The following is a 27,065-nucleotide window of genomic DNA, read 5'->3' as shown; positions in this document are numbered from 1 at the left end:
TGGTGTAGTAATAGGAGCGGTGGGGCTGCGTCCCCAGCACCCCGGCCGCCTGCTAGCTTATGCCCCAAAATAATTACATGGACACTGTATTCTTTTAAACACTGCTTGGCCCATTAGCTCTAGCCCTTACTGGCTAATTCCAATATCCCGATCAACCCATCTCTAATAAACTGTGTAGCACCGGTCTTACCAGGAAAGATTCAGCATGTCTGACCTGGCAGCTTGCTTCATCTCTTGCGACTGCCCGGGAGAGGGGAGCATGGTGTCTCTGAGCTCACTTCCTCTTCCTCCCAGCATTCTGTTCTGTTTACTCCACCCACCAATGTTCTAACCAATAAAATGGGCCAAGGCAGTTTGTTTATTACCAATGACCTTCCTCCATCAGATTGGATAGCATTAAAAGACATAAATCTGTTTAAATTATAACTAAATCCCAGCAATACAGTTTATAGTGGTAGCAGCTACAAATGGAATCTTTCCGAAGGTTGAAAAGAAAAAGAGGGGAAATTCCTACTGGGAAGAGAACAGTAAGAAGAAGGCCAGTGGACTTCAAGGTGGTGGATTTGGATTCGTTGCTGCTGCTGTTATTGTTTTACAAAGAATCACAAACTGAGAAAGTACAATTTGTAATGAATACAATGAAAAGCCTGTCTGTAAAAAGAATTTAAAAACAAACCTCAATGTTGCTGGTCCCCGTAGTCCTGGCTCATAAAATTAAAGATTAGAACTAAGTCTCTGAATGTACTAGCTTTTCTTTTCATTACTCATTAAGACGAAGGGGTTTCACAGCTATAATGATGGGCAATGGGAAATCGTCTTTGAATTAATCTAAAGAGAGAGTATCCAAGCGGGCCCAAGTTAACCTCACAAGCCCTGTAATTCTTGCTCTAGTCTGTTGGAAACAAGACAGCGTGGGAGGCCCATGGCATGGCATGGTCTTTATGATGGGGAACAGGAGGTGGGTTCTAGGAGCTGAGCCACAGCCACCAGAGAACAAGGCGCAGGCCTGAAGGGCCGGAGAAGTGAGTTATACCAATAACCTACGTGAGCTTGGAATACGATGTCCACCCATCTTGATGAGACAGCAGTCCTGGCTCCCACGGTTGTCTGGGAAAGAGGAACCCTGAGCAGAGGGCATGAAGAGCCCATGCTTAGTTTTGGACCCAGAGAAACTGAAGTGACTAAGGGTTGGTGTTCGTTAGGAAACTGAGTGTGCTGTGCTTGCAGACCTAAGCTGGAAATTAATGTACTCGTCACGTCTTATAACAATGTAGTGTCAAATGGACAGAGTAATACCCAATGAGCAGAGAGGCCCCGCTTGTGTATTAATGCCCTGCACTCTCTTGCAGCATCATTGGAAGACTCTAACTCACCTGGCAGCATGGTACAAGAAATTTCAAGTACAAGTAAGGCTTTGGGGCTTGAACTACTGGGATAGAGGAACTATTGGGATGGAGGGACTGAACTATTGGGATACTGGTGTGTGTGTGTGTGTGTCTGTGTGTGTGTGTGGTGGTAATGTATATGTGTCTGTGTACTTATGTGGTGTGAATGTGTGTGTGGCTATATGTGTGTGTGTGTGGTATGTGTCTGTATATGTGTGTGTGTTTTCTATGTATGTCTCTGTGTTTCTGTGGTGTGTATGCATCTATCTCTGTGGTGTGTGTCTCTCTGTATGTGGATGTACAGTGTATTTTATACGTATTTGTGTGTGGTATGTGTATGTATGTGGTTGTGTGTGTGTGTGTGTGTGTGTGTGTGTGTGTATGTGTAAGATACAGACAGGGAGATTCAGATATTGAACCCTACCATGAACACAGGCAATCTGCTCTTATTGCCCAATAAGATATTCATAGCACTTGCAGTTCACTATATGATAGTATAAATTCCTTAAGAAGAGAAGTAATACAAGTTTTCCCTGATCATATGCAAAAACTAGAAGTGGACAACATATATATACATATATATATATGTATATATATACATATATATATATAATGTGTTTGATATATTGAGTGATATCTACACAGAAACCTATTTTCTGTTCACAATTTTAAGAAATCAATGACATATCTGTTACATTCATAATAGTCAACAAGAGTAGATTGAAGCATTATCAGGAAATGTTGCCACAATGAAAATGATCATGGATGTTTTCTTTTTATAAAAATTAATGCTGAGATTAGAATCATAGTTTGGATCATAGGCTTCTGCACACCCTCTGTCTGGAACAAATGCCACTTAGTTCTGACACATTGCTTTTCCATGTGACAATCTAGCATTTACTAATTTCTGTTAAGTGTTGCTCTGGAATACACATAATGGATTTATCTGTGGGTGTGTGTATGTGTGTGTCTGTGTGTGCATCTGTATGTGTGTGGTCTTACCATCCAAGTGGGTACAACTTCAGTTTTAGAGATAAGATCTATGATGACAAGACAATCACGACAACCCTTACACACCCTCTCCTCTGTCTGCCTAGTGACTCGTCTCCAGACCCTGCAGTCCACTATGAAGTGGCACCAAGTGGTATGTGATATTCTAGGACATTCCTTAATGCATCAGAAGTCTCCTCCTCAGAGAAAACTCACACTCACTGTCTCTATTACAAATATGTTGAAATTAATACTTCATTTGCATAGGTAGATGAAGACAGCTTGGTGGGGAACTAGCGTTTACATTATCCTCCGCTATAGCATTATGTTCTCCATCACTCTCCTGCACATCTGTAAATGACCTTAAGCACCAATCCTAAAGAGTCTAACCCAAGCCTACTGATTCTCCCCCCACCACCACAGCCTGATGGCTCTCCAAGTCTCTGCACTCCAGATACCGTTACTGTGGAAATCACCAAACCGCAGTCCTGCCCTCCCAGCTTTAGTTCACATGACATCATCTCTCTGTTCAGGTGTCATCCTGCTTTGTATCTCTTTTTCTATTTATCTTCTGTGATTTTAGTCCTAGGCCTTTGGACACTTTTCTTGTCCTTCACCACTAGAGGTCAGAGAATTAATTGTATATTCTTTGCTCTTTAAGTGTGTAAAATACCCGCTGTATTAATGAGCATCCATCCATCAGCTTTAAAAAAAAAAACATGGATTGAACTATTGAACCTTTAACAAACTCTATCACCATTTTAGTCCCGATATTTAAGTCAAAATTAGTATAAGGAACACCACCACAATAAAATGTGTAATCTTTCAGGAATGGGCCAGTATAGCTATTAAAACTTTTATGCATAGTTTCATTATGATCCTAGGTATAAAAATATCACTGATAATTAAAGTTAAAGGACTGGTGACAGTTAATGGATGAGTTTAATGTCGCTATGACATGAAATTATTTGCCAACATTCCCAACTCAAAGGGTGAAAAAAGGAAATTATTGGTATTTTATTCATTCACTCATCCATCCATTTATTCAAAAGCAGCTTTAAAGTACCTGGGACATGTCCAATATGACGCTGTAGCTTTGAGATGTAGCACAAAATGAAATTCAGAGACTAGTTTTAAATTGCTCAGAGTCCAACAGAGAAGAGATTTAAGTTACTGCTGAGAAATGTCAGTAGCTTATAAAGAAGGTACAGCAGGTTCAATGAAATGCTTGGAGGGCCCTTCCAATTTACCTGTGTTTAGAGAAGACTTAAATGGATGTTGTAGGACGGCAAATATCCAGTTGAAATCAAAGTGCATCCCAGGAAGAAGATGGAGCACAGATATACATGAAAGCAAAGAACAGAACATGCATGACACTGCCCTAAGGGAATGACTTTCTCATGAACAGGGATTTACCTGCTACTGCTACCTACACCACTTACTGGAGCAGAAGTGAGGACCAACGGAAGGGAGATAAGATATTTTGTCATGAATGAAAAAGGAAAGATGAAAGAAAGAAGTAGGCAAGGTAGGGGGAAGGAAGGAAAAATGTCCTCAGTTTTAGAGGTACAGCCTCAGATTAGGAAGGAAGGGAGTGAGAGAGAGAAAGACAGACAGAGAGATTGAGACAGAGGGAGTTACAGAGAGACAGAGCAACCTTCCCCATTCAAGCAACAACTTCAGCTAATACACAGGAGACACTCAAGGCATGCTAGTTAGCATCTCTGAATGCTTAAAATGAGCAAACATTCACGCCTCATAACAGCCCTGTAGGGGAAGTGCTAAATTATTCCCACTTTGAAAAGAAGCAAAAATTGGCAGAAGGTGACTTTCCTGTGGTGACATAATTTTTAAGTGATAGAGCCATAAGAAAACTCTAAGTCTGGTGGTAGAGACAGTAGCCTAGTACCAAGGCTGTTGGCACTAAAAACAAAATATTCTGAAATCTCAGTTTCACTTCGTTGATTTTTTTGGGGGAGGATGGTGTTTTCAGATCTCCTCCCTCATCACTTTACAATGTGTTGATACCTGACTGAACTTCAGTTACCTAGCTAACATTTCCATAGGTTGACCCTATACCGAATAGATTGCACTCAGTTTTTCAGTGGTATATAGACACACACCTGGTAAAGAGCATCCCATACAAAGATAGTCTGAAATGTTATAAAAGCAGAATGGCTGGCTGTAAAAAGCCGCCAACACTGTGGCTGACTCACAGAACTTCTAGTTTTAATCCTATAAACTCTTACCATCTGATCTGCTTCCTTCATTCGCTGTAAAAGGGAGACCTGACCATGGTGTTGGGAAAATCACTGTTCTGTAATTCTTGATTCATCGGCTTTTGTTTTTTTCTGTGGTCCTTAGGAGTTTGAAGCTGAAATGCTAATGGATGCATACTCAGGCCTGTTAAGTGATCAATCCATTATCTTGTCCATGAACTCTAGGTATGTAAGCTATAATGATCCCTGATTTCACTAACTAAATATCTTGCAAGTGTTACAGATTTAAAACATAATAAACCCTTAATCATTCTCCATTCACCAGTTTCAGCAAGCACTGTTTACTTTTTAGGGTCTCTCTTAGAGTTTCTGGATTTTATTGAAAATCAGATATTGTTTGGTTGATGGTGAACAGGTTTCTTTTGCAATCAACTTGAAGATGTACACAATATAAGAAATAATGACATGTGTAAAACATAGTATCACTGGCTAGGAAAATGTGGTAATAATACTGCCCAATTATCTGAAGCACACTGTGGGATTTATGGATTTGGCTGGGCATGTAATCAGTCTATAACTTTATTTCTAGGTAAATCGATTCTGATTTCTAAGTAACTGTATACCATATTTCAAAGAGCATCATTTTATATATTTAATGCACTATTGTTAAGAAAATATCAAAATCTACATGTCACATAAAGCCCAAAACTGTACATTTTATGCTAAGGAAACTCCAACCGAGTTAGGTCACATTTGAAACCTCACTGACTCCATTATATTCCTTTTCCTTGTCAGTTTCGTGGATCCACTGCTGCAGTTTGAGTCACAGTTGGAGATATTAGAGTTATCTTTCAGAAGTGTATTTTCCTTGCCAGATCTTAGCACAGTGCAAGCATTGGGGAGGAACTCCGACAACGCCGAGGACCTGGAGGTAGGCTCTTCCTTCCTTGTCTAATGATAAGGCCTTGGCACACACCACAGCAAGCTCCATGGCGCATACATGTGGTCAGAATCTCCTGCTTGCATTGCTGTTTGTCTTACCCATATCCCTGACATCCTCACGACGATAAGGATTTAACAGATTGTGCAAGGTTTATAGGAACAGATGAGTGAAGATAGTGTGACTTAATTGGTTTAGCAAGGCAAAGGAGCTTGTAGGAGAGTTCTGAAAGGCAGGATGGGGGCAGACACAGAAAAATGTAGATATAGAGAAGCCTAAGATGAAGATCAGCAACATTTGTGGTTTCTATCTTGTCCACCTTGCTACATGGTGCATGTGAGCCATAAGCTGAAGCTGCAACTGATAGAAGTTGCTAATGAGCCATAGAAGATACTCATGAGGGATTGGAGATGCTAGTGAGTCAGGTCTTAGCAGCAGAGCTGCCCCCTCCACTCTCCTCTCTCATCTTGTGTTTACAGAGGAAACTTGGGCGCTTAAATAGCAAAGCTATACATATTTGGTAAAATATTTTTTAAGGTTGGCTGGCTAATTGCACATTTCTGTTCTGTTTTTCAGAATTTATATGAAAATATTTTCAACATGTATGAAGATACTCTTATTATTTTAGTGTCTAAAGATTTCTACAAGATACAGATCTTAAAGGTAAAAGCAAAGCAAATGGTTTTGTTACAATATAAATAGTCCAGCACATTCTGTTTATTTCTAATTGGTCATATTCGTCTCTCCATCTAGTACTGGGAGGCTGGAATTTTTCTCTAGACTTTTGATGGTGTGAAATAACTCACAGAGTTACCCTGTAGTGAAGAGGCGAACAGGCCTACTTTTCGTCCCACCCGGCACCCACATGACTAGCTTAGCCCTGGAAATAACAATACACAAACTGTATTCACTTACACTGCTTGGCCCATTAGCTCTAGCCTCTTACTGGCTAACTCTCACATCTTGATAAACCAATTTATATTAATATGTGTAGCACCATGAGGTGGTGGCTTACCGGGAAGAATCAGCATGTCTGACCTGGCAGCTGGCTCCATGGCGTCTGCCTCACTTCCCTTCTTCCCAGCATTCTGTTCTGTCTACTCCACCCACTTATGTTCTGACCTATCAGGCCAAGCAGTTTCTTTATTAATTAACCAATGAAAGCAACAGATAGACAGATGACCCTCCTCCATCATTACCCATTTCCTTTATTTGAGTTATTAAAAGATTAAATTTTAGGAAATGGTGTTAATGGCTACTGAGAAGTTGCGTCTTCTGTGGAAGTATGTGGAAGTTGGGGGGTGGAAAGGAACAGTGTTTGTATAAGCTTGAGTCTAAATGACAATGGTGACTCTGTGGGGAGACCTGTTTGCCTCCTGTCCCACCACTGCTGGATTTAAGGACTGTATCATAGTTTGATTTCTGTAGCTGTGATTAAACACCTCGGCAAATACAGCTTAATAGAGAAAGGGGTTTATTTGACTTACAATTGAAAACTATAATCCCCAATTGCAGAGAAGTCACCATGGCAGGAATTCAGACAGCAAAGAGGAATGATACCCCTGTGGTGCCTGCTTGCTAGGTTGTTTATGCTCAGCTAGCTTTCTCCATTTATATAGACTAGGACCGCCCACCCAGGAAACAGTGCCAACACAGTGGGTTGGATCTTCCACTCTCCTGGCTGTGACCCAAGCAGGTCGAGGTGTGGCTCCATCCACATCTCTGGGAGGTATGAACCATAAATCTTAGCAGTGTCCTCATGGTGCTAGTTTTGCAGGCACACAGAACCCAAGATGCTGTCTCCAGAATATATAAATCAAGAGATGGAATAGTTCTCAAGTAAGTTGCCATTTCTAGATCAGATACAATTTCAGTACTCTCTTAAAGGTAAAATACAAATACTATACTTTTAAAGGGAAAATATGAACTTAAACAAAGAGGTAGCATAACACCGTAGTCTTATACAGGACATTTAATGACACCTGAAAGTTTGGATTATAGTGAATATTAGTAAGTGTTGAATAAAAATAATAAAACACAAATGTGTCAATATAATAGTGAAAGTCATACAATAGTTGAAGGGTTGGGATCTTGGTGTAGATTTAGATAAAATGAGATCAAATATGGACTAATAAATAGATGCTGCTGCCTGCCTTGGTAAAGTTGGAAACTACAAAGAAGAACCTTTCAAAAATGAAAATATTGTGGTTCTAAAATGGCCGTCATGTTTCCAACAGGAAATGGCCATGTGGATAAATCAGAATAAACAGTACCTGCAAGAACGAGCCATGACGATCATCACCAGAGTGCTGATCTTTGCAGCCAAGAGAGTCAGGAAATATGTAAGTCACTGACTTCAGGAATGCTGTCAATTTGAGACTGAGTTTCTAGAGGGCTGTGTTGTAAGAGGCAGCTTGTTCATTTCCTGGCCGCCCAGACTCCCCAAATAATCGGACAGAAACTTTATTATTTAAATCACTGTTTGGCCAATCACTTAAGTGTAATGATAGCTAGCTCTTACATCTAGTATTAAGCCATTTCCAGTATTTTATATTTTAGCACGAGGGTTGTGGCATACCAGCAAGGTTCCAGCATGTCTGCCTCTGGTGGAAGCTCCATGGCTTCTTCTTTTACTCCGCCTCCTTTCTCCCAGCATTCAGTTTAGTTTTCTCATCTTAGCTCTATTCTACCCTATCATGGACTCAAATTTTATTAACCAATGGTATTCACAACATACAGAGGGGAATTCCCACATCAGGGCTGTTTTATAGGCCTTTGGGCTTGAGATCACTGATCCTGGCTTAGTACCAATGGGACGGTAGACAGGGCTATCTAGAAAGTGGCAACACCCTACATAACTGTGACTCAGCTAAAGAAGTGTTTTTTTCAGTGATTGAGTAAACAGCATTTTACTTTATACGCATACTATGAGCATGCTAAAACCCTAGATTTTTGCTTTCTAGACTCTTGACCCAGCGTTATCGGTAACGTCACATACTTCTTCCTGTTTTCTAAAGTATTTCTAGACTTTTATTTTAAATGTATACAACTAATTGTGGAGCTGGGGAGTGGAGGGGATCTTGGCAAATGACATGGCCTGTAGAGTAACAATCCACATAAGGCAGGAAGGAAATCTGGTTCAACACTAGTTAGGTAGGTAGGTAGGTAGGTAGGTAGGTAGGTAGGTAGGTAGGTAGGTAGTTGATGTTGGTTCAAACTTCTACAGTCTGACCCCAAGCAGTTACTGCAAACATATTTATGTATAGTATGATTTTTGGGAAAAAGTTTCCCTGTGTAATACAATCCCCTGTTCACAAGACAACACAATTCTATCAAAACTCAAAGTGCATGTCCTTTCTTCCAAGAAGATGGGTTCTAGAGCTAGGCTACCTGTGTTATCTTAAGGATCTGGTGTGGTCTTGATCACCAGATAGTGTAGAGGTCATTTAAGCTATTGGCCACATCCAGTACTGGTTGTGGGAGTTAGGGGATACCCCTAGCCATACAGATAATGCAAAGATCACCCAGACTATTAGCCACCTCCCATCCTGCACATGGGAGCTTGTCCAGATAGTGCAGATCACTAGGCTACTAACCATCTGCATTTCTGATCTTCTGGATAGAAAAATAGGTTATGCATATTTTTCTTGAAAACGTAAAACACCATGGGTGTTATTTTTTAAATTTTATTTATTATTTATTTTGAATTTTTGAGACTGGGTTTCTCCATAGCTTTTTGGTTACTGTCCTGGAACTAGTTCTTGTAGACCAGGCTGGCCTCAAACTCTCAGAGATCCACCTGCCTCTGCCTCCCGAGTGCTGGGATTAAAGGCGTGCTCCACCACCGCCCGGCTATTTATTATTTTTTTAATATATGGGTGTTTTGCCTGCCTGTATACCTACAAGCCAGAAGAGGGCATCAAATTCCATTATAGATGGTCATGAGCCACCATGTGGTTGTTGGGAATTGAACTCAGGACCTCTAGAAGAGTAGTCAGGGCTCTTAACCACTTAGACACCTCTCCAGCCCCAGCCCCATGTGTTTAATATTTCAGGGTTTTGTAGTGCTGCTATCTGTGAGCGCAAGGACCTTTGTGCTCCCAACAACTAATCCTTGGGTTGTCTGCTGTTAACTACACTAAAGTCTACACCTTCCCTTACTGCACTCTGTCCCTGTCCGTGTGATGTGCCCTGTCGAGCCACGTGTCGACTGCCTCATTTTGCTTTACCACAGTTGCCCTGTGTTCACTTACGGTTCTTCATCTGGCTTGTAAACACTGTGTCCCATTGATGTTTCAATACATGTAGTTTTACTTCACATTTCTGAATGCGACATGTGTCTAAAGGTTTCAGTTTCTTATGATTGATGTATCTTACTTTCTGGTTGATAATTATCAAGATGCATTTTGATTTTTCTACCTTAAATAAAGCATTCTGTGTAGGTCTGGATGTGTATCTGGACATGCTTAGTGGAGCAATTATTAGGAGAAAGAAGAGAGGAGCTAAGGTTCATTAAAACATGATTTGTATTCTTAGAGTGTCCTTTTCCCTCACAGCTTCACAAGCACTGGGATATTCGCAGGCTTGGTTGTTGAATTTCACATGGAAATTGGGAGATGTCCCAATTGTCAAGCTTCCTGCTTTGACTACCTCATTGTCCTCTTTCTCAGAAACCTCACACGGTGGACATTTCCCTGTTGTGGATGCTTATCTCAGTGTCTCCTTTCCTAACTTACCTTCTAAGTCATTTCCAAATGGTCAAGGGTCTAGGTACAATAACTAGATGTCTCTGGCTGGTGAACCTCTCGCAGGGTCACAGTGCAGTTCTCAGCCTAAAGGCTGGTTGAGGTTAAAGAGATCTAATGTCAGTCTCGCTGAATCCGTCCTTCGTTTGTCTTTGCATGTAAAACTTTTATATATGCTCTACTAATTGTTCGTTCAATTATTTGAATGAGGCTTAGGATTAAGAAACTCGTTTCGCATTTATTTTCTGTGTTCCTAACACATGGTATCCACCCAGCAATGATTTGATGCCAGCTGTTTTAATCTGCAGTCTAATCACACGCTTCTCTCTGAATATACTGATAGATTCCATTAAGCCACACCCAGAGAGTAGGTCAGACATACCGGAGTGGTCTCTTATGCTGCCGCTCCCTTTTCTCTCTCCGTTACTGTGGCATAGGACATGCTCCTTTGGTCACGGGGCACTTCAGGTATGAAAAGATGTAACCACACACATTCAGGTGTGAACGCAAAACCACACATTCATTGTTCCTTACAACAGATTGGGCAAGTCCAAATGGGATAACCTAATAGTGAAATGGTCTGCAGTGGTCACAAAAGGCCACCAGGTGGCAGCACATCAGCATTTTTCAGAGCGTTGCTAGAGATCCAGCTGCTTACTTAAGGACCTGAGGACATAAACCTCATTAAGTTAGCTTAAAAAAAAAAAAAAGTCTTAGAAAAACGATTAAATCAATAAAATTTTTATAAAAACATATATAAAGCTATATTTATATTATATATTTATATATAAAACATTTATATATTTATAATAGTTACATTCATTTAACAACATAATCCAAACTCCTGTTAATAAATAAAACCTAGGCTTCTGACAGGTCTAACGTGTCTCTCTGAGTATCTGGAACAAGAGTATTTGTCTTTCTTTTTTCTAATTATGTGTAACTATATACTCTGTGCTACGGTATTGTCCAGGTACTAAATGGAGACTTTTCCTCTATAAAGCACTCTTGCCCAGGTAGACTACTGAAGAATCCTGACTACCACTTGTGTCTTGTTAAAAATACTTTTTAAAGTGATGATTCCCCTCACATGACCATGTAGCCATTAGAGCAGAGAAGCACCTCTGCACTCCACAAATTCCCTGTTCATTCAGTTAAAGGTGGCCCCATTTACAGGCAGAAACACCTAAGCTAGGAATGTCATACTGGGCCACTAATAGAAAGAAGGCTCCCATCTTCATTCATTTGGCACATTTAAAGATGAATGCCAGGCAGTGGTGGCACATGCCTTTAGTCCCAGAACTCATGAGGCAGAGGTAGGAAGATCTCTATGAGTTCAAGGCCAGCCTGGTCTACAGAATAAGTTCCAAAACAGCCAGGAGACACAGAGAAACACTGTTTCAAAACAAGCAAACAAACAAAAATTAACCCGGTGGTAGTGGTGCATGCCTCTAGCCTTTGGGAAGCAGAGGCAGGTGGATCTCAGTGAATTCAAGGCCACTCAGGGTTACAAAGTGAGTTCCAGGACAGCTTATTACACAGAGAAAGCCTGTCTTGAAAAAACAAAAAAGGGGGGATGGGGACCGAAGAGACAGCTCAGGGGTTAAGGGCACTGACTGTTCCTCCAGAGGTCCTGAGTTCAATTCTCAGTACCCACATGGTGGTTCACAACCATCTATAGTGGGATCTGCTGCCCTCTTCTGGCATAAAGGCATACATGCAGATAGGGCTTTTACTGGTGAACTTCCAGAAGGCAGAGCAAAGATAAGCAATACCCCTTACTGAGGAGCTCAGGGGTAGCAGCCATGGGCACTGGGATTGTACAGGTGTAAAAGGCACCAGGGGAGTCCACAGCCAAGAAAACAGAGGGACAATGAAATGTATGTGTTAATTGAAAATTTATACTAAAGACTCAGTGTCCCCATCTTTAACATAAGTTGAAGCTCGCTGGTGGGCACATGCGAGGACTTCCTTTCCCCTGAAAACCTTCGCTAAGCATTCTGTGGATAGGACAGCCTTACCCATTCCAAAGCAAAAGGTGATGAGCTTTGCTTCCAATCAATCCCCACCATGAGCATTATTACAGTCATTTTCCCCATTTTATACCTTTTTGACAATTTCACACACGTGTACAATGTAATATATATATACATATATATATGTATATATATATATATACATATATATATATATATATGCCCCTGTGATGCCCTTACCATGCTCCCCTCTTGCTCACCTCCTTCCACAGTGGTCTCCCTCCCATCTTCATACTTTATCATTTTGCTCAAGTCCTGTACAGGAAGCCAAAGCTACCTTTTTCATGATTGCAATCACAGCCTTTCCAGAGAATAGTATTTCTAAGCAATCTTCCCTGTCCTCTGGGTCTTATAATCATTTCTCTTTATCTCCCGAGAGTCTTGGGACTTTGAACAGGGTGGAGAGTGGATGGAGATGTGTTGTTCAGGGATGGGTTCTCAGTGGCTACTGTTCTTGGCACTCTGACCAGCTAAGGTCTCCATGTTGACCATGGCCTGCTGCAAAGAGCAGCTTCTCTGACCACGGCTGAGGAAAGCACCACACTACATGGGCATAAACAAAAATATTTAGAAGACCACATGTTTGACCACATGTCTCCTTAGCAACACATGGGTGATGAAGATTCTCAATACAGTCTGTGCCTTCCTTCAACACAGGCATTTGAGGACAATAGTACTAGGCACGTATTTCTTCTTTTAGAAGAGCTTCAAATCCAATGAAAGTGATTAGTTACACCCTGCACCAGTAGGCTGTACCATTATTTCACCCATGTGCATATCTTGTCTGATAGATCAGTTTTATATCAGTGCAGAGTCCATGGCTAGATAAAGCACTGATAACATTTTTGTCCTGCATCTTGTATAAGGCCTCCTGGCGTAATGAATGCTGGCCAGCAGGAAGCAAGATTCCAATTCAGTCCTAACTTGATTTATCTGTATCCTGATAAAGCACGCAGTATCCTCAGCAAGACAGCAAGATAAGCCTTACATATCATTTACATTCTTAAACATGAGTAGATAATCAAAAGTAACCTGATATTTGAGAAAAAAACCCTATAACTAAAAGAGACAAATTAAGTCAAGAGAAAAAATTTCTATCAAAATATGTCATTCAAAGTCCAGATGGTGACTTATTTCCCCCAAAGGTGGTGAGGAGAGGAATTAGAAAAGTAATAATAATTGAAATGAGCATGACTCTGCAGCCAAATATTTTACTTAATCACAGGCCATATTTTAATAAAATTTAAACTTTAATACCAAACACTAAAACACTCAGAGTTGCTGAACATAATACAAATGCTATGAACTCGACAAAGAAAAAGAGAGATGCAGTGTTCACATAAACACTGGCTTGAAAGAGTTCACTGCAGGAAAATTTAAAATAGCTAAGTAGAAGCAACCTGAAGCCACCAATTAATGAATGGATCAAAAAGATGTGACATGATACAAAGGCATATCACTCAACCAAAGCTTCATACCAGCGGGAGACAACATCACAGGCATGATCTCTTTTATGTAAGCGTCACAGTGGGGAAACCTATATACAGAAAGGAGACGTGTGGGTGCCAGAACATATAAGGAAGGGACATGAGTAACTGCTTTGTAGGCAAAAGATGACTATCTGCTTGAAGACACTTGGAACTAGATGCAAAGCATCATGAGTGACTTTCATGTCACTAAATTACATACCTCACAATGGTTAAAAAATGGCAAATCTTGCATATGACCATGATAAAAGATAGAAAAGTGTAGTTAGTAGAAGGAGGATGTTAGAAGCAGCAGAGCGGGAGTTGAGGAGAAATAGCGGCCTTCCAAACTGTCATAAAATAGGTGATCAACACGATAGCTCTGCCACAAGCAGCAGGAAATAAAAGCCTGAGCATTAGAGGTGCCCCAGCGAGGGAAATACACTTGCTTTCAAACCTAGCACCTAGCTTCTATTCCCAGGACCCACACAGTAGAAAGAGAGAACCAACTCCTACACATTATTTTCTGCCCTCCGCAATGCTCTGTGACACACACACACACACACACACACACACACACACACACGTACACGCACACACATACACACACACTATAAGATTTATTAAAAAGAAGGGAAGGAGTGACTCTACCAAAAGAGTTGTAGCTTAAAACAACATGTGTTTGAGTTAAATTGGGATTTATTGTATCGGGAATAAATAGGTGTTGGAAGTAGAAGTGGAAGCTGATCGTTAGATGAAGGTATAGCTTCCAGATGAAACTGCTGAAATACCTAGAAGGGGTTCCCTTTGACATCTAGCTCCTAAATCCATCATTGTGCCTAGGATAAGGAACTGAAGAAAGACAGGATCGGTAAATGTCTGCAAGAAAAAGGGAGAGGGCTGAAATTTGATCACAAGTTCTTCACTTTAGTAGCAAAGCTACTTCTCTCCAAGCCTTTTCTTCTTTGGGTAGATTTTCCACAAAAGTGGAGCATAGCCTGTTAAAAGTTCTCCAAAAGCCTGAGTTTTAAAAACTGGTTGATGTCATCTGAAAGGACTGTGAGTAGTTCAGCAGTTGGCTTCCTCTTCCCTTGGCCAACCCTAATGCCTGCCCTGATAACAATCTAGACAGCCACATCTACCATGCTACAGAGAGAAATTACCAATTGCTTTCTTTGCAAACTCAGAAGTTACATCCATGTGTTCATGAGGAGGAATAACCAGAGAGTATGAAAGACAAGAACTGTAATGAGCTGTGCCCTGAAGAACTCCTCTGTAAACAGTCTGCCCCTTGCTTCAGTGACCTAAGTTATGAAGTATTTATTTATCAGGTCCAACATAGAACGAAATTTTCACCGTCACCACTTCTTAGGCTCGTTAGGCTCGTTACTCAGGAGTGGTCCTTAAGATCTTGCCAGTCCATAGAATTGAGAAAGTCAGCAGGCTGAACCAAAGAGCGGGCCAGCCAGGGGATGAGAGCACATCTCCCTAGAACTAGGTGGGTCCTGTTACTCACTTAGAGATTCTGGGTTGTAGGGCCCTTAAAATGGAATGTACCAGGATAGCGTCACACCAAAGTGTGGGTGAAAAGAGTTTAAGGACACCAAAGGAAGAAAGAGCTCCATTTTGTCTTCCCTTCTCCCACTGAGCCCCCCCCCTGTTCAGTTATGGCCTTGGGACTCACAGCAACTCGGGGAGGACAGACACAGAGGGGATGGCACAGAACGTGTAGAAAGAAATAGACCAGGTCTTGGCATCTTTCTAAAAGGTGCATTTGGAGTTTAACTTCTTCCACAAACACCTGCAAGAGCAAACACCAAAACCATCAACCCAGGACACTGATCAATCATCTTGCTAACAAGAAATATCTTGACAGCCATACCGCTAGTGCACAAAACTACAGACTGATGAAGCACTTTATCTTTAAAAGTCTATCTCCCACAAACTTGATAAATGGTATTCATAGCTTCGTAAAAACACACACCTGCCATCTCATCATCTCTATGTGTTTCTGTAGTTGCCTTTAATCGAGGCAGACAAATTATTCAAGACAAAAATATAAATATCCAATTAGCTGATGCATCAAAGAAACTGCAGGGAGGGATGGCACAAACAGTGACAACAGATTAAGAAGAAAAACCATATGCTTTGAGGGCTTCGTTTTTGTGAGCTCTTTTCAAAATCAATTTTCTCTGGCAAGCATCAACAAACTCTGAGAAGACAACAGCTTCACCTTTTCCCCTAGACTCAGTTAGAGCATTTTCCCTGGGCAAAGTGGAACTTTACAATAGTCTAAAGTTCTTCAAAACTTCAGAAGTGAGCAGAACACCAACAGGAGATGCCTACAGGTCTCTGCCCATCCCTGTCTCCCTCCTCCAGCAAGCCATTTGCTACCAACTGATTGCTACCTGGATTAGGAACTATAAACTGATGTTGAATTACAATTATCTCAAGCAGCTCTCTAGGAACCCCCATCTCTCTCTCTCTCTCTCTCTCTCTCTCTCTCTCTCTCTCTCTCTCTCTCTCACACACACACACACACACACACACACACACACACTGCCACTGTCCCTACAGCACCTGTTACAAACACAGTGCTTGCTTTCATTTCACAGTGAAGGAAACTGAGTGTTGTAAGGAGGACTGCTTATTCATTTTCCGGCTGCCCGGCAGCTTAGACCCAAAGTAATCACACAGAAACTGTATTAATTAAACCACTGCTTGGCCTATTGGCTCTAACTTCTTATCAGTTCGCTCTTACATTTTAATTTAACCCATTTCTAGTAATCTGTGTATCACCATGTGGCTATGGCTTACTGGGTAAAGTTCTAGTGTCTGTCTCCAGTGGGGCTACATTGCTTCTGTCTGCCTCTGCCTTCTCTCTCCCAGCATTCAGTTTAGTTTTCCCCGCCTAGTTTTGTTCTACCCTATCAGACCAAGCCAGTTTCTTTATTAACCAATGGTATTCACAGCATACATAGGGGAATCCCACAACAACTGAGCCTCAACAGCAGAGCCCAGGGACCTGTGTACAGGGTTTTAAGACTCTAGGGCAGCAGTTCTCTACCTACCTAATGCTGTGGCCCTTTTATACAGCTCCTTATGTGGTGGTGACCCCCAACTATAAAATTGTTTTCATTGCTACTTCATAACTATAATTTTGCTGTTATGAATTTTAATGTAAATATCTGTGTTTTTCAATGGTCTTAGACAACTCTTGTGAAAGAGTTATTCATCCCCGAAGGGGTCAGGACCCATAGCTTCAAAACTGCTGCTAACTGATATCTTCCTACTTAAGAGGATCCATGTAGTAAGGAAACTGCTTGTTTGTCCCGGCTACTCAGAACCAAAATAATCACACAGAAACTATATTATTTAAATCACTGCTTGGCCCATTAGTTCTAGCTTCTTATTGTTAACTCTTACATGTCAAGTTAACCCATTTCTATTAATCATGTGGCCGTGGCTTACCAGGTAAAGTTTTCTATGGCTTCTCTCTGACTCTGCCCCCTTTCTCCGAGTATTCTGTTTAGTTTTCTCCATCTAGCTCTGTTCCTCTATAGCTCTGCTATAAGCCCAAAGCAGTTCCTTTATTAACCAATGATATTCATAACATACACAGGGGAATCCTGCACCAGATTCATTACAAACTTTTAATGTTGGCAATGCAAATCTAATGAACTTTCTCCTTTGCTATCCAATTAGCCAAGCATAGATGCCCCGTGTTTAGGTCTCCTGGTAGCAGAGCTCTCACTCCTGTGTTCCCACAAAAACCCCTCAGTCGTACAGCTAGCAACCACAGGGATGAATTACCTCCTCTACATTGGAATATGTCAGAACTGTAAGTACGCCTTGCCATCTCCTTCTGTTACTAAAAACCTCCTCTAATTATTTGACTTTTTGAAGAAGCACCTGTGCCTATGATTTATGTGTAAATCTGTGGTCAAGATCTGTGACCTTACTGTCTAAATTATGGCTTTAAACCTACTTAAATCTTGTGGAGGAAATTTTGTAATTAAATAGCTGGTACTTCAAGATCTTTGCAGCTTCAAGATCTATCTATACTTCTTGAGTTGGTATTGACCATTGATGGTGAGGGAAAGGACAACAGGTCAGGAAGAGAGAGGAAGAAGTTTTACAAATGAAGCATTTAGAAGAGGCATGTTTTCTAGCTAATGGCTATAACAGAGAAAGATTCAAGGAGGAGGCAAAGGCTGTATTGAGTGCCAAACATGTATAAACCAGAATTTAAAAATCTCATAATTCACAAGTCATGTGGAAGGGTTTTGTCATATTAGGAAGAAAAATCTATGCTTAGATTATGCTATTTGTCATTTAAGATTTTAAAACACAAGTTAATAGGGGGAGCTAGTTCCAGACACATAGGCTGCTCACCAGAACAAACCTGAAGCCTACTTCTAAGAATAAAAACATTTCAGTATTTAACAAGTTAAATTTAAGAATCTCTGGCACCCAAAGCTGCAATGCAGCCGAGAGCAGCAGTGTTCATTTGTCATCTCCGCCCTCAGGAAGTTTATGGAAGAGGACTTGACTTCAATACCAGACTTTGTTATACAGTCAGATCTTGTCTCAAAGGAGAAACAAATAAGAAAAAAATCAGTCATGAAAAGAAAGTAAAGCAACCCACTTCGAGGATAAAACCAGTCAAAACTTATCAAAAAGCACGATGGATAATGGAAGAGTAGAGGGGACACCATTACAACTATATTTTACTTACTTAAACACTTAAAGGAAAATGTCAACATGGTAAGCAGAGACACAGAAAATTTTGAAAAGACCCATAATGCTTCACTACTTAGGAGGCTGAGGCAGGAGGATCATGAATTTGATGTCATACTGGGTTGCATAAACAAAGGGGGAAGAGAAAAAAAAAGAGAAGGGGTAGAGAGTATGGGAACAAAATAGAAAGGAAGAGAGGAGAGAGAAATCCACGAACTCATACTGAATTTATAAAGAACAACAGACTATCTGAAATGAAAAACACTTGGGAGAAATCAGCAGCAATTAGACACTGAAGAAAAAAATGGTTCATGAGACTATGGCAATAGCAATTATCAATGGTTAAATAGAGAAATAAGAAAGACTGAACAATGACCAAATGTTATAAAGTTTATAGAATTTACCATTTATAGACATAAAAAGTTGAATAAAGTACAAAAATAAAAAGGAAGCACAATAAAGACACATTTTAATTAAATTATTTAGCACCAGAGATAAAGAGAAAATGCTAAATTAGAAACAAGAGGAAAGAAATATTTATTTATGTATATTAGATTGCTCATCAAAAACAAGGGAAGTCTAAGGCAATTAAACACCAAAAGAAAAATTATCATCTTATTGTTCTTGTACCACCAAAAATACCCTTCAAAAGCAAATTCAGTAAAGATATTTTTCAGATATGTAAGCATTCTTTACCAGCAGGCCTGCATTTCAGGAAATACTGTAGGAACTTCATCAAGAAAACACAGCCATAATGTAAAAACTTAGATTTTCACTAAAGGAATTAACTACTAGAAATTGAAACTATGTAAGTAAATATTTAACATAACACAAAATTATATGTTTTCTCTTATTTGCATCACTTTAAATGATAATCAATTATTTAAGACAAGAATGGAAATAATATAAAAGCAAAGTGAATATGAATAAATGAATTAAAGTTGGAAGGGGAGAAACATATGAATACTTTTTAAAGATTTTTCTACTATGCACAAAATCATGAAAAATCCTGTGAAAGTAAACTATGTTGTGTTAAAATGTATCATATAAAACTTAACACAGCAATTAAGATAATGTAGAGTTATAACTAACTAGAGTGGAAATAGTCAATTCACAAAATATGTTTAATCCAAACAAAGTCCGTAAGATGTAGTATAAAAAAAAAACAAGGCGAGAAAGACAGAAAACTGCAATATAATAAATAAAAATGTTCAAAATACCCCAAAATAAAAGGTGGAGATTGTTGGATTAGACAAAAGCGAGATCCAACTCTATACTGCCTGCAAGAAACCTGTTAAACTAGGAAGACACAAACATTAATTAGAACAGAACAAAAAATACTAATAGTAATCAAAAGAATATATGGACTATAGTAATATAAAAAGATAAATTTCAGAGCAGAAAATGTTTCTGGGGAAAGAGCTGTTTTATAATGATGCAATAATAGAAGAACTAGTATAAATAATAACCCTGAACACCCAGATGCCTAAAAGCAATAAAATGTATTATCACAAAAATAGAAATAAATTTACCAAAAATAGAAGTGTGAGAACAAAGAGAAAGATCTACAGTTACAGTCAGAGAATTCAACAGTCTTTTCTCAGCAATGAGTAATGAAAGTCATTTACAGAATTTTGCACCAGCAACAGAAAAATAAGCCTTGAGATAGATATTTTAGGCTACAATAATTAAATTATTTTCGACAAAATGGTCTTAAATGAGAAATCAAAATAATAAATATCTGGAAGCCCCAAAGCACTTGTAAGCAAAATGCCATGCTCCTAAATAACCTGCAATTCAAATACAGAAGTTACAGGAAATAAATTCTGAACTGAATGAAAGTGAAAAATCTAATGTATCCAAACGTGCAGCACGCAGATAAAGGAGCACTGGGAGGTAATTCACAGGCTGATAGGCCTGTCTTAGAATAAAGACAAGGTCTCAGAAAATCAGAGAAAGAAGAGCAAAGAAAACTGGAGCAATCAGGAAAGAGGAACAACAAACAGGAAAAAAATAAAATAAAATAAAATAAAAAACAGAAAAAAGGACTGGAGAGATGGCTTAAAGGTTAAGAGCACTGGCTGCTCTTCCAAAGGTCCTGAGTTCAATTTCCAGCAACCACATGGTGGCTCACAACCATCTATAATGAGATCTGGTGCCCTCTTATGACATGCAAGCAGAACACTGTATACATAATAAATAAATAAATCTTTTTTAAAAACAGAAAAAAACAAGGAAGAAGGAATGACAGATTCTTTGGGATGATATGGAGACAAAATATAGAAAACTCAAATTACAAGTGTTAAAAAACAGCCTCATTTAAGGACTTTATAAATTCTGGATCCATGCCACCTTAAGCTTTTATGAGAATAGGCCACTAGCAGAGTGTTAAGTAACCAGCATTTTGCAGGCATCCAGAATTGGTTAGAAAAATGGAAATAATTACATCTTAAGTTGAAACAGTAGTTGGATGAAAACCTTATATTCTTTTCCTTAACACAGCTAACATTGAAAAACACAGGCCAAGTGTTGGAGAAACCGATAACCCCAAGGTGATAGCTTCTGAATTTGAATTACTACCCAAGGACATACAAGGAGACAGAAACAAAATTGCCAAGGTATGTTCTATGTAGTTCGTTTTAAATGTGTTATTACCCTTACTCGTAGTTTATTTCCTTCAAGTTAATGTTTTTAATAACTTCAGTGTCCTTTTCTTTATTCAGAAATACAAATGACTGAAGCACAGAGCATGTGGCTCCCTATATTTCTTGTCACTTAAGAACTATGTCTACTATCTTCAATCACAGCAATTTAACATATACTACTTCTTATATAGATGTTTCTTAATGAGACTTCTATATGTAGAGTAGTTCCAATTTTTTTGACAAAATTAATGGAGTCAACAATTCTTTTCTAACATGTAATAATTTCCCCCACAAATATCAGAATGACATTTTAACTTCGATTTTATTTTTTAAAAATTTATGAAGTTTTACAAAAAGAGCTGGGCATAATAATATATACTTATAATCCTAGCACTCGGGAAGCTGAAACATCAGTATGGCAAGTTCAAGGCCAGCCTGACTTGCATAAACATATCATCTTAAGGGGAAAAGACTATTTACACAGTGTGCTGATAAGTCTCAGTATTAAGCAAATAATTTTTACCCTATGCTAATCCTAGAGAAACCATTAAGATCTGTAACTCTTTATTACTCTTTCAGTTTTCACAGTTCAAACTTCTTACCTTCTAAGGCTCCCCAGTACTAGGTCCCGGTTGGGCTGTCAACTTTCAGACAGACATACTGAGCCAACAGTAAAACATAAGTTCTGGGAAGGACCCTCAGGTTAGCCTATATTCTAGGATCAGAAGGGTTAGGGTGTTCTTCCTTCCAAACGCCAGATATAGTGCAGTGGTTCTCTTCCCATGGTTGACATGGTTAGAATTGTGGAAGGCTAAGAACATGCCAAAGCAATGTATCTAAATGATATACATGGTCAAAAGATACCATACAGGTGTTTGCAGTGTGTGTGTGTGTGTGTGTGTGTGTGTGTGTGTGTGTGTGTGCGTGTGTGTGTGTGTGTACATACCTGATGATACCTCTTTACAAAGACAAGAGGTTTTCTTACATACATAACCTCAAAACTTGCAAGACTGATTAAGTATGAAAATGTCCATTTCCATAAGGAAACTGGGAAGCTATGTAAGCTTGCGAACAAACCCTTCTTTATCCATACACTCTCCCTTCCAGTGCAATGTCAGGGGATAGATCTCTGAGCACCATGATTGGACTATTAAATCTGGGAGTCTTTCCCCCAGTGGCTTCAGAGACTTACTAGCAACACGTCTGGGTTTGAATTCTCTCTCATCTGAGTTCAGTGTTTATCAGGTTTAGAAGTTCTTTTGCTGGAGTGCCTTAGACCCATGTGTTTAGGATTTGTTGTTCAGTTTTTTTATTGTTAAACAACATAAAGTTCAGGGGTATCAAGGCATGGAAGAGCAATGACTAGGCAACACAGATGTAGACCTCCAGAGTAGATAAAACTACTCTGAGGGCTGAGAGAATTCAAGGTTCTAACAAGAATACCCACATATGGGTGGGAGGAATCCAATTCTGTACCAAGGCACTCAAGAGACCATGGTCAAGTTCAGAAGATGCAAGCAGAGATACAGCAAGGTTGTTCACTAAGAGAGCTGGGCACAAAACAGCACTAACGTGTGAAGACTGTATTGAACATGAAGACGCTTTGTAAGTCAAGCCACTTCTGTTTTCTACAGGAACTGTTGGTGAAGCCAAGACTTCATCAATAATTCTCAGAGGGTCATGAACATAGCATTCACCAAAACAAGTTCATACAATACAAACTAGTAATCTCACTCACAGAAATTTATAGAAAGAAACTCAGAATAATTCATCTGTTTGTGAAATGCTGTTCTTTACGACATTTTTTAAAATATTTTTATTTCTTGAAAATTCTGTACAACATATTTTGATCACATTCATCCCCTCTCCCAACTCTTCTGAGATCCACCCTTACCTCCTTGCCCACCCAATCTTGGGTCCTGTTTGTTTTTTACTCAAATAAAAGTAAATTAAAAACATCAAGTGCAATTCGTTCTGTGCAAATTACTCTTGAGTGTTGGGCCTGCCCTAAAATGTGATTGATCTACCAGAGGCCATAGTCTTAAAACTGGCCCTTCTCCTCCTCAAATGACAACAGCTCCTCAGCTAGGGACGGGACTTCCTGCTGGCCACGCCCACTCCCCCACCCTGCTCCATGGCGAGATTAGCAGAGATTTTGCTTTTGTTTTTTAACTAGTATGTATAACATGTGAATACATAGCATTTTATATACATGCTATAAAATATCAATTTATGGTATATTTTCCAGTCACTAATTCAAGTGGCATCAGGAATGCATAGCACTGCAATGTAACAATAATAAATGGAGGAGGTGATCTCTAGATTCTAGATGCCCACGGGCATGTTTGTGCGTGGGTGTGCATGTACATGTGTGAGGAGAGGAGCATCCACCCTTGTATGACCACATGGAGTCCAAAAGTTGACATCAGGTGTCTGCCTTGATTGTCCATTTTGTTAGGACATGGTCTCTTCATTGAGCCTGGAGTTGATTGATTCAGCTAGATCTGCTGGTCAGTGCGTCCGAGGATCTAGCTGTCTGTTCCAGCCTCAAGCACGGAGCTCACAGATATACATCACCAGTCCCCAGATTTCACACGACTGCTGGTCATCCAAGCTCAGACAGACCCTAATGCTTGCACACAAGCCATCTCCCCAGTCCCCACAAACTAATTTTTCACGCAACCTAGCGTCATATCCACAGCTTTATAAGACAAAATCTTCTAATACCAGCTCTAGATTTCGTTGGGAACTGGTTTTTTCCCTGTAATTTTAGGTAGAAATTAGAGAAACCGTTGTTGAGTAAACAAATATTTCAATGAAGAAAGTATCACTTCCAGTAATATTCCATAAATTTAACTTTTACAATTTACTCTGACAGTCTGTGGCAATTCACTTACCTCCCCCAGCCACAGTAGACTTGGGGTTTCCTCCACAGCTTTCCAAGGTTATCATCCCTCACTGGTTTGTCGAGCAGCTGTAGGCTAGCTGTGGAGGGCTGGGTGCAATCTGCTGTCTTGGACCTCAGACCTGCCTTATTGAGCAAAAGGAACAGTAATTCATCTCTCTGTTTTTGTCTGTCTGACTCTATGTGCATCCCATGGCTGTCTGGTACCTACGGAGGTCAGAAAGGGGCATCCTATCCCCCGGAACTGGAGTTAGGGTAGTGGTGAGCCACTGTGTGGGGGTGGGGAGAGAGCTCAGGTCGTTTGCAAGAGCAGCAAGTGCTCATAGCTCCTGAAAAGTCCAGCTTCAGGACTCCACCCCTTTAAAGACAGCAGGTATCATCTTTTATTGGTGAGATTAGAGGTATTTGCCAATTGCATGAATGATTTGTTTTGCACACAAAGGCAGAAAAAGAAAAAAATAAAAATAGAAATTGTGACACCTTTGCCCTTTCTAGTCCTGTGATCATTTATAGTTGTGGATAGTCCTCAAGCTTCAAAAGGAGTCGTTTCCATAGCAATCGTTAGACCTCAGTCATGGGCATATGGAACTTCTATGATGGGTCATGTTCATTCATCCTTTCTCCCCATCTCTGTCTCTCTCTGTCCCACTGAAAAGAAAAATGTGTACTTTCACATCACCTTGACTCTCTCAGCCTATCTCTCCAGGATCTTCTGTGAACCACATTTGTTTCTCACATGTTGAAGGCATCTGGGTAATATTTGGCACTGGAATTATTTTAAAAGCAGAAGTAAGTTTTATATAATACCTGGGTTTTGTATAATACCTGGGTTTTGTATAATACCTGGATTTTGATTGTCATTTCACAAACACTACCACAACACACTTTCCATCATTTTTTAGTTAAAAAAAAAGCAGGTTCCATAGTTCATGAATGTCTTATACTTCTGCCTGGTCTAGAATTCTGCCTTACCCCCAAATATCTAAGCTTCGGTGTCTTGCTTACCCTGGTGGTCACAAATGTCCTTTTGGTTTCAGAGTGTGGGACAAATACTACTGCCCACCTTTCTGACTGACTTTGTGTGGACCCTCCTGAAGAAACTTTCCTCTCCTGATGATGAGACAGCCTCGGAGGCCGCGTCCTTACTGACGCTGACTTTGGAATATCATGCTCAGAAGATCACCATGGTGATGTAGTTGGCAACGAGCTAAGGAGAACAGAGAGTGCTCTCAAAAGTCCACTTTTCAGCTTTGTTATCTATTTTTTTACATCCCAATTTCTTGCTATTGTTCACTGAGTCACTTTAATCAGATGAGGCTTTTGTGAAATGTTTCAAACAGGAAAAATTGTCGGCACTGTTATAATGAATATTCTTTTACCAATCATGAAAAATTAGAACATTTTGCCATGTTTACTTTGCTGGATTTTAATAGAGAATTGTATTAATAACAAATACTTTTGTAATTGAAGTCTCCCATGTAGCATTTAAGAAACATTTTCAAGGACTCTCATATTGGAGTAACACTGGGTAAGGAATTTGTGCAGCCCAGTACAATATGAAATATAGAACTATGTCTCATTTGAAGTTAAAAAGATGGAAGTTTTGGGTTATTCCCTTTACTTTATGACCTCTTTCTCTCAATTCCTTATGACATTTTTATTTGCTATTAGATGTCTTAGTGAAAAGAAAACTTACTTTTTCATTATTAGCATCTTTTATCCATATGTACTTGTATAGTGACAATTAGATTTATGAATATAAGAATAATTAATTTAAATGCAGAATCAACAAAATAATGAGGTTTGTATTGTGTAGTTCATACATGAATAAGCATGTCAGTTTTACCAGGAGTTGCACAAAATTAACTCAACTGTTTTTATTTCACTTATTGTCACTCACATATCTTATTAGAATTTTCTGCCTTCAATATCCTGACAAATAAGGAAAGATTGAAAATAAATAAATTGCTGTTGTATTACAAAAGCAGAATACATTTAGAATGGACAGTTTATAGTGAATAGAGGTTCGTTTCTTACAGTGTTTGATTCTGGGAAACCCATAGCTCTTACCTTGCAAAGACCTCCTTGCTGTGTCATCTCCTGGGAGAAGTAGGAAAGGCAAGAGAACATTGCAAGACAAAGAAGAAAGGGCCAAACTCATTCTCTAATCATACACCCACCCCAAGAGCAAGGAACCCACTCCTAGGGATAACCATAGTAACCTCATAAGCACTGATGCCCAAGACGTAGTCATCTCTTAAAGGCCTCACGTCTCAGACTGATGAAATGACTGTGGGTAAAACGCTTGCTGGTCAATGATGCAGACCTGATTTTGATACCTAGATAAATGCCAAGTACAGTGAAATATGCCTGTAACTCTAGTCCTGAGTTATAGATATTCACCTGAGACAGGTGGATCCCTGGGGCTCCTTTGTTTAGCCAAAATAGCAGCCTTTAGGCTCAAACACACCTTATCAAAAAAAACACACCTCTTCCTTTCTATGCCATCCTTTTCCAGCTAAGTGATTGCAGTTAAATGCCTCTGGTATCCAGTTTGTTTTTCCACTGGACTTCCACAAATTATGGCAATCCTATGCACATGAAGAAGCACAATGACCATCACATGTAACTGGGGCCGCAGGAAGTTGTAACATGAAAGCTTGCTGGTTGGGGTTTCTGTCCTGCCCAGTTCCCACAGTTGTTAGGTCCCAAAGAAAACCACACAGAGGTCTACATAAGTTATAAACTGATTGGCCCATTAGCTCAGGCTTCATATTAGCTCTTAAAACTTGTATTAACCCATTATTCTTATCTATGTTAGCCACATGGCTTCGTACCTTTTTCAGTGGGGCAGGTCGCATCCTGCTTCTTCGGTGTCTGGACAGGACTGCGGAAAGAGCTTCCTTCTTTCCAGAATACTCCTGTTCTCATTAGCCCACCTCTACTTCCTGTCTGGTTTTCCCACCTATACTTCCTGCCTGACTATCGGCCAAT

General features: G+C 39.7%; 1 protein-coding gene across 1 annotated transcript in view; it reads left to right on the top strand.

The window, feature by feature from the left end:
• Mroh9 (maestro heat like repeat family member 9) overlaps positions 1–27,065 on the top strand; it is a 64,377-nt gene that overhangs the window by 3,680 nt on the left and 33,632 nt on the right. Inside the window, exons 2-10 of the mRNA XM_005363979.2 lie at positions 1,350–1,406; positions 2,483–2,529; positions 4,740–4,819; positions 5,390–5,525; positions 6,111–6,197; positions 7,772–7,876; positions 17,487–17,622; positions 21,024–21,139; positions 25,109–25,258. Of these exons, the coding sequence (XP_005364036.1) occupies positions 1,382–1,406; positions 2,483–2,529; positions 4,740–4,819; positions 5,390–5,525; positions 6,111–6,197; positions 7,772–7,876; positions 17,487–17,622; positions 21,024–21,139; positions 25,109–25,258 (882 nt within the window). The 5' untranslated portion in view covers positions 1,350–1,381. The remainder of the gene's footprint in view (positions 1–1,349; positions 1,407–2,482; positions 2,530–4,739; positions 4,820–5,389; positions 5,526–6,110; positions 6,198–7,771; positions 7,877–17,486; positions 17,623–21,023; positions 21,140–25,108; positions 25,259–27,065) is intronic.

This window comes from Microtus ochrogaster (assembly GCF_000317375.1).
Source record: "Microtus ochrogaster isolate Prairie Vole_2 chromosome 6 unlocalized genomic scaffold, MicOch1.0 chr6_random_2, whole genome shotgun sequence".
NCBI classification, from domain to species: domain Eukaryota; kingdom Metazoa; phylum Chordata; class Mammalia; order Rodentia; family Cricetidae; genus Microtus; species Microtus ochrogaster.
The sequence above is the reverse complement of the archived record's forward strand: the minus strand, read 5'-3'. Positions and strand labels throughout refer to the sequence as shown.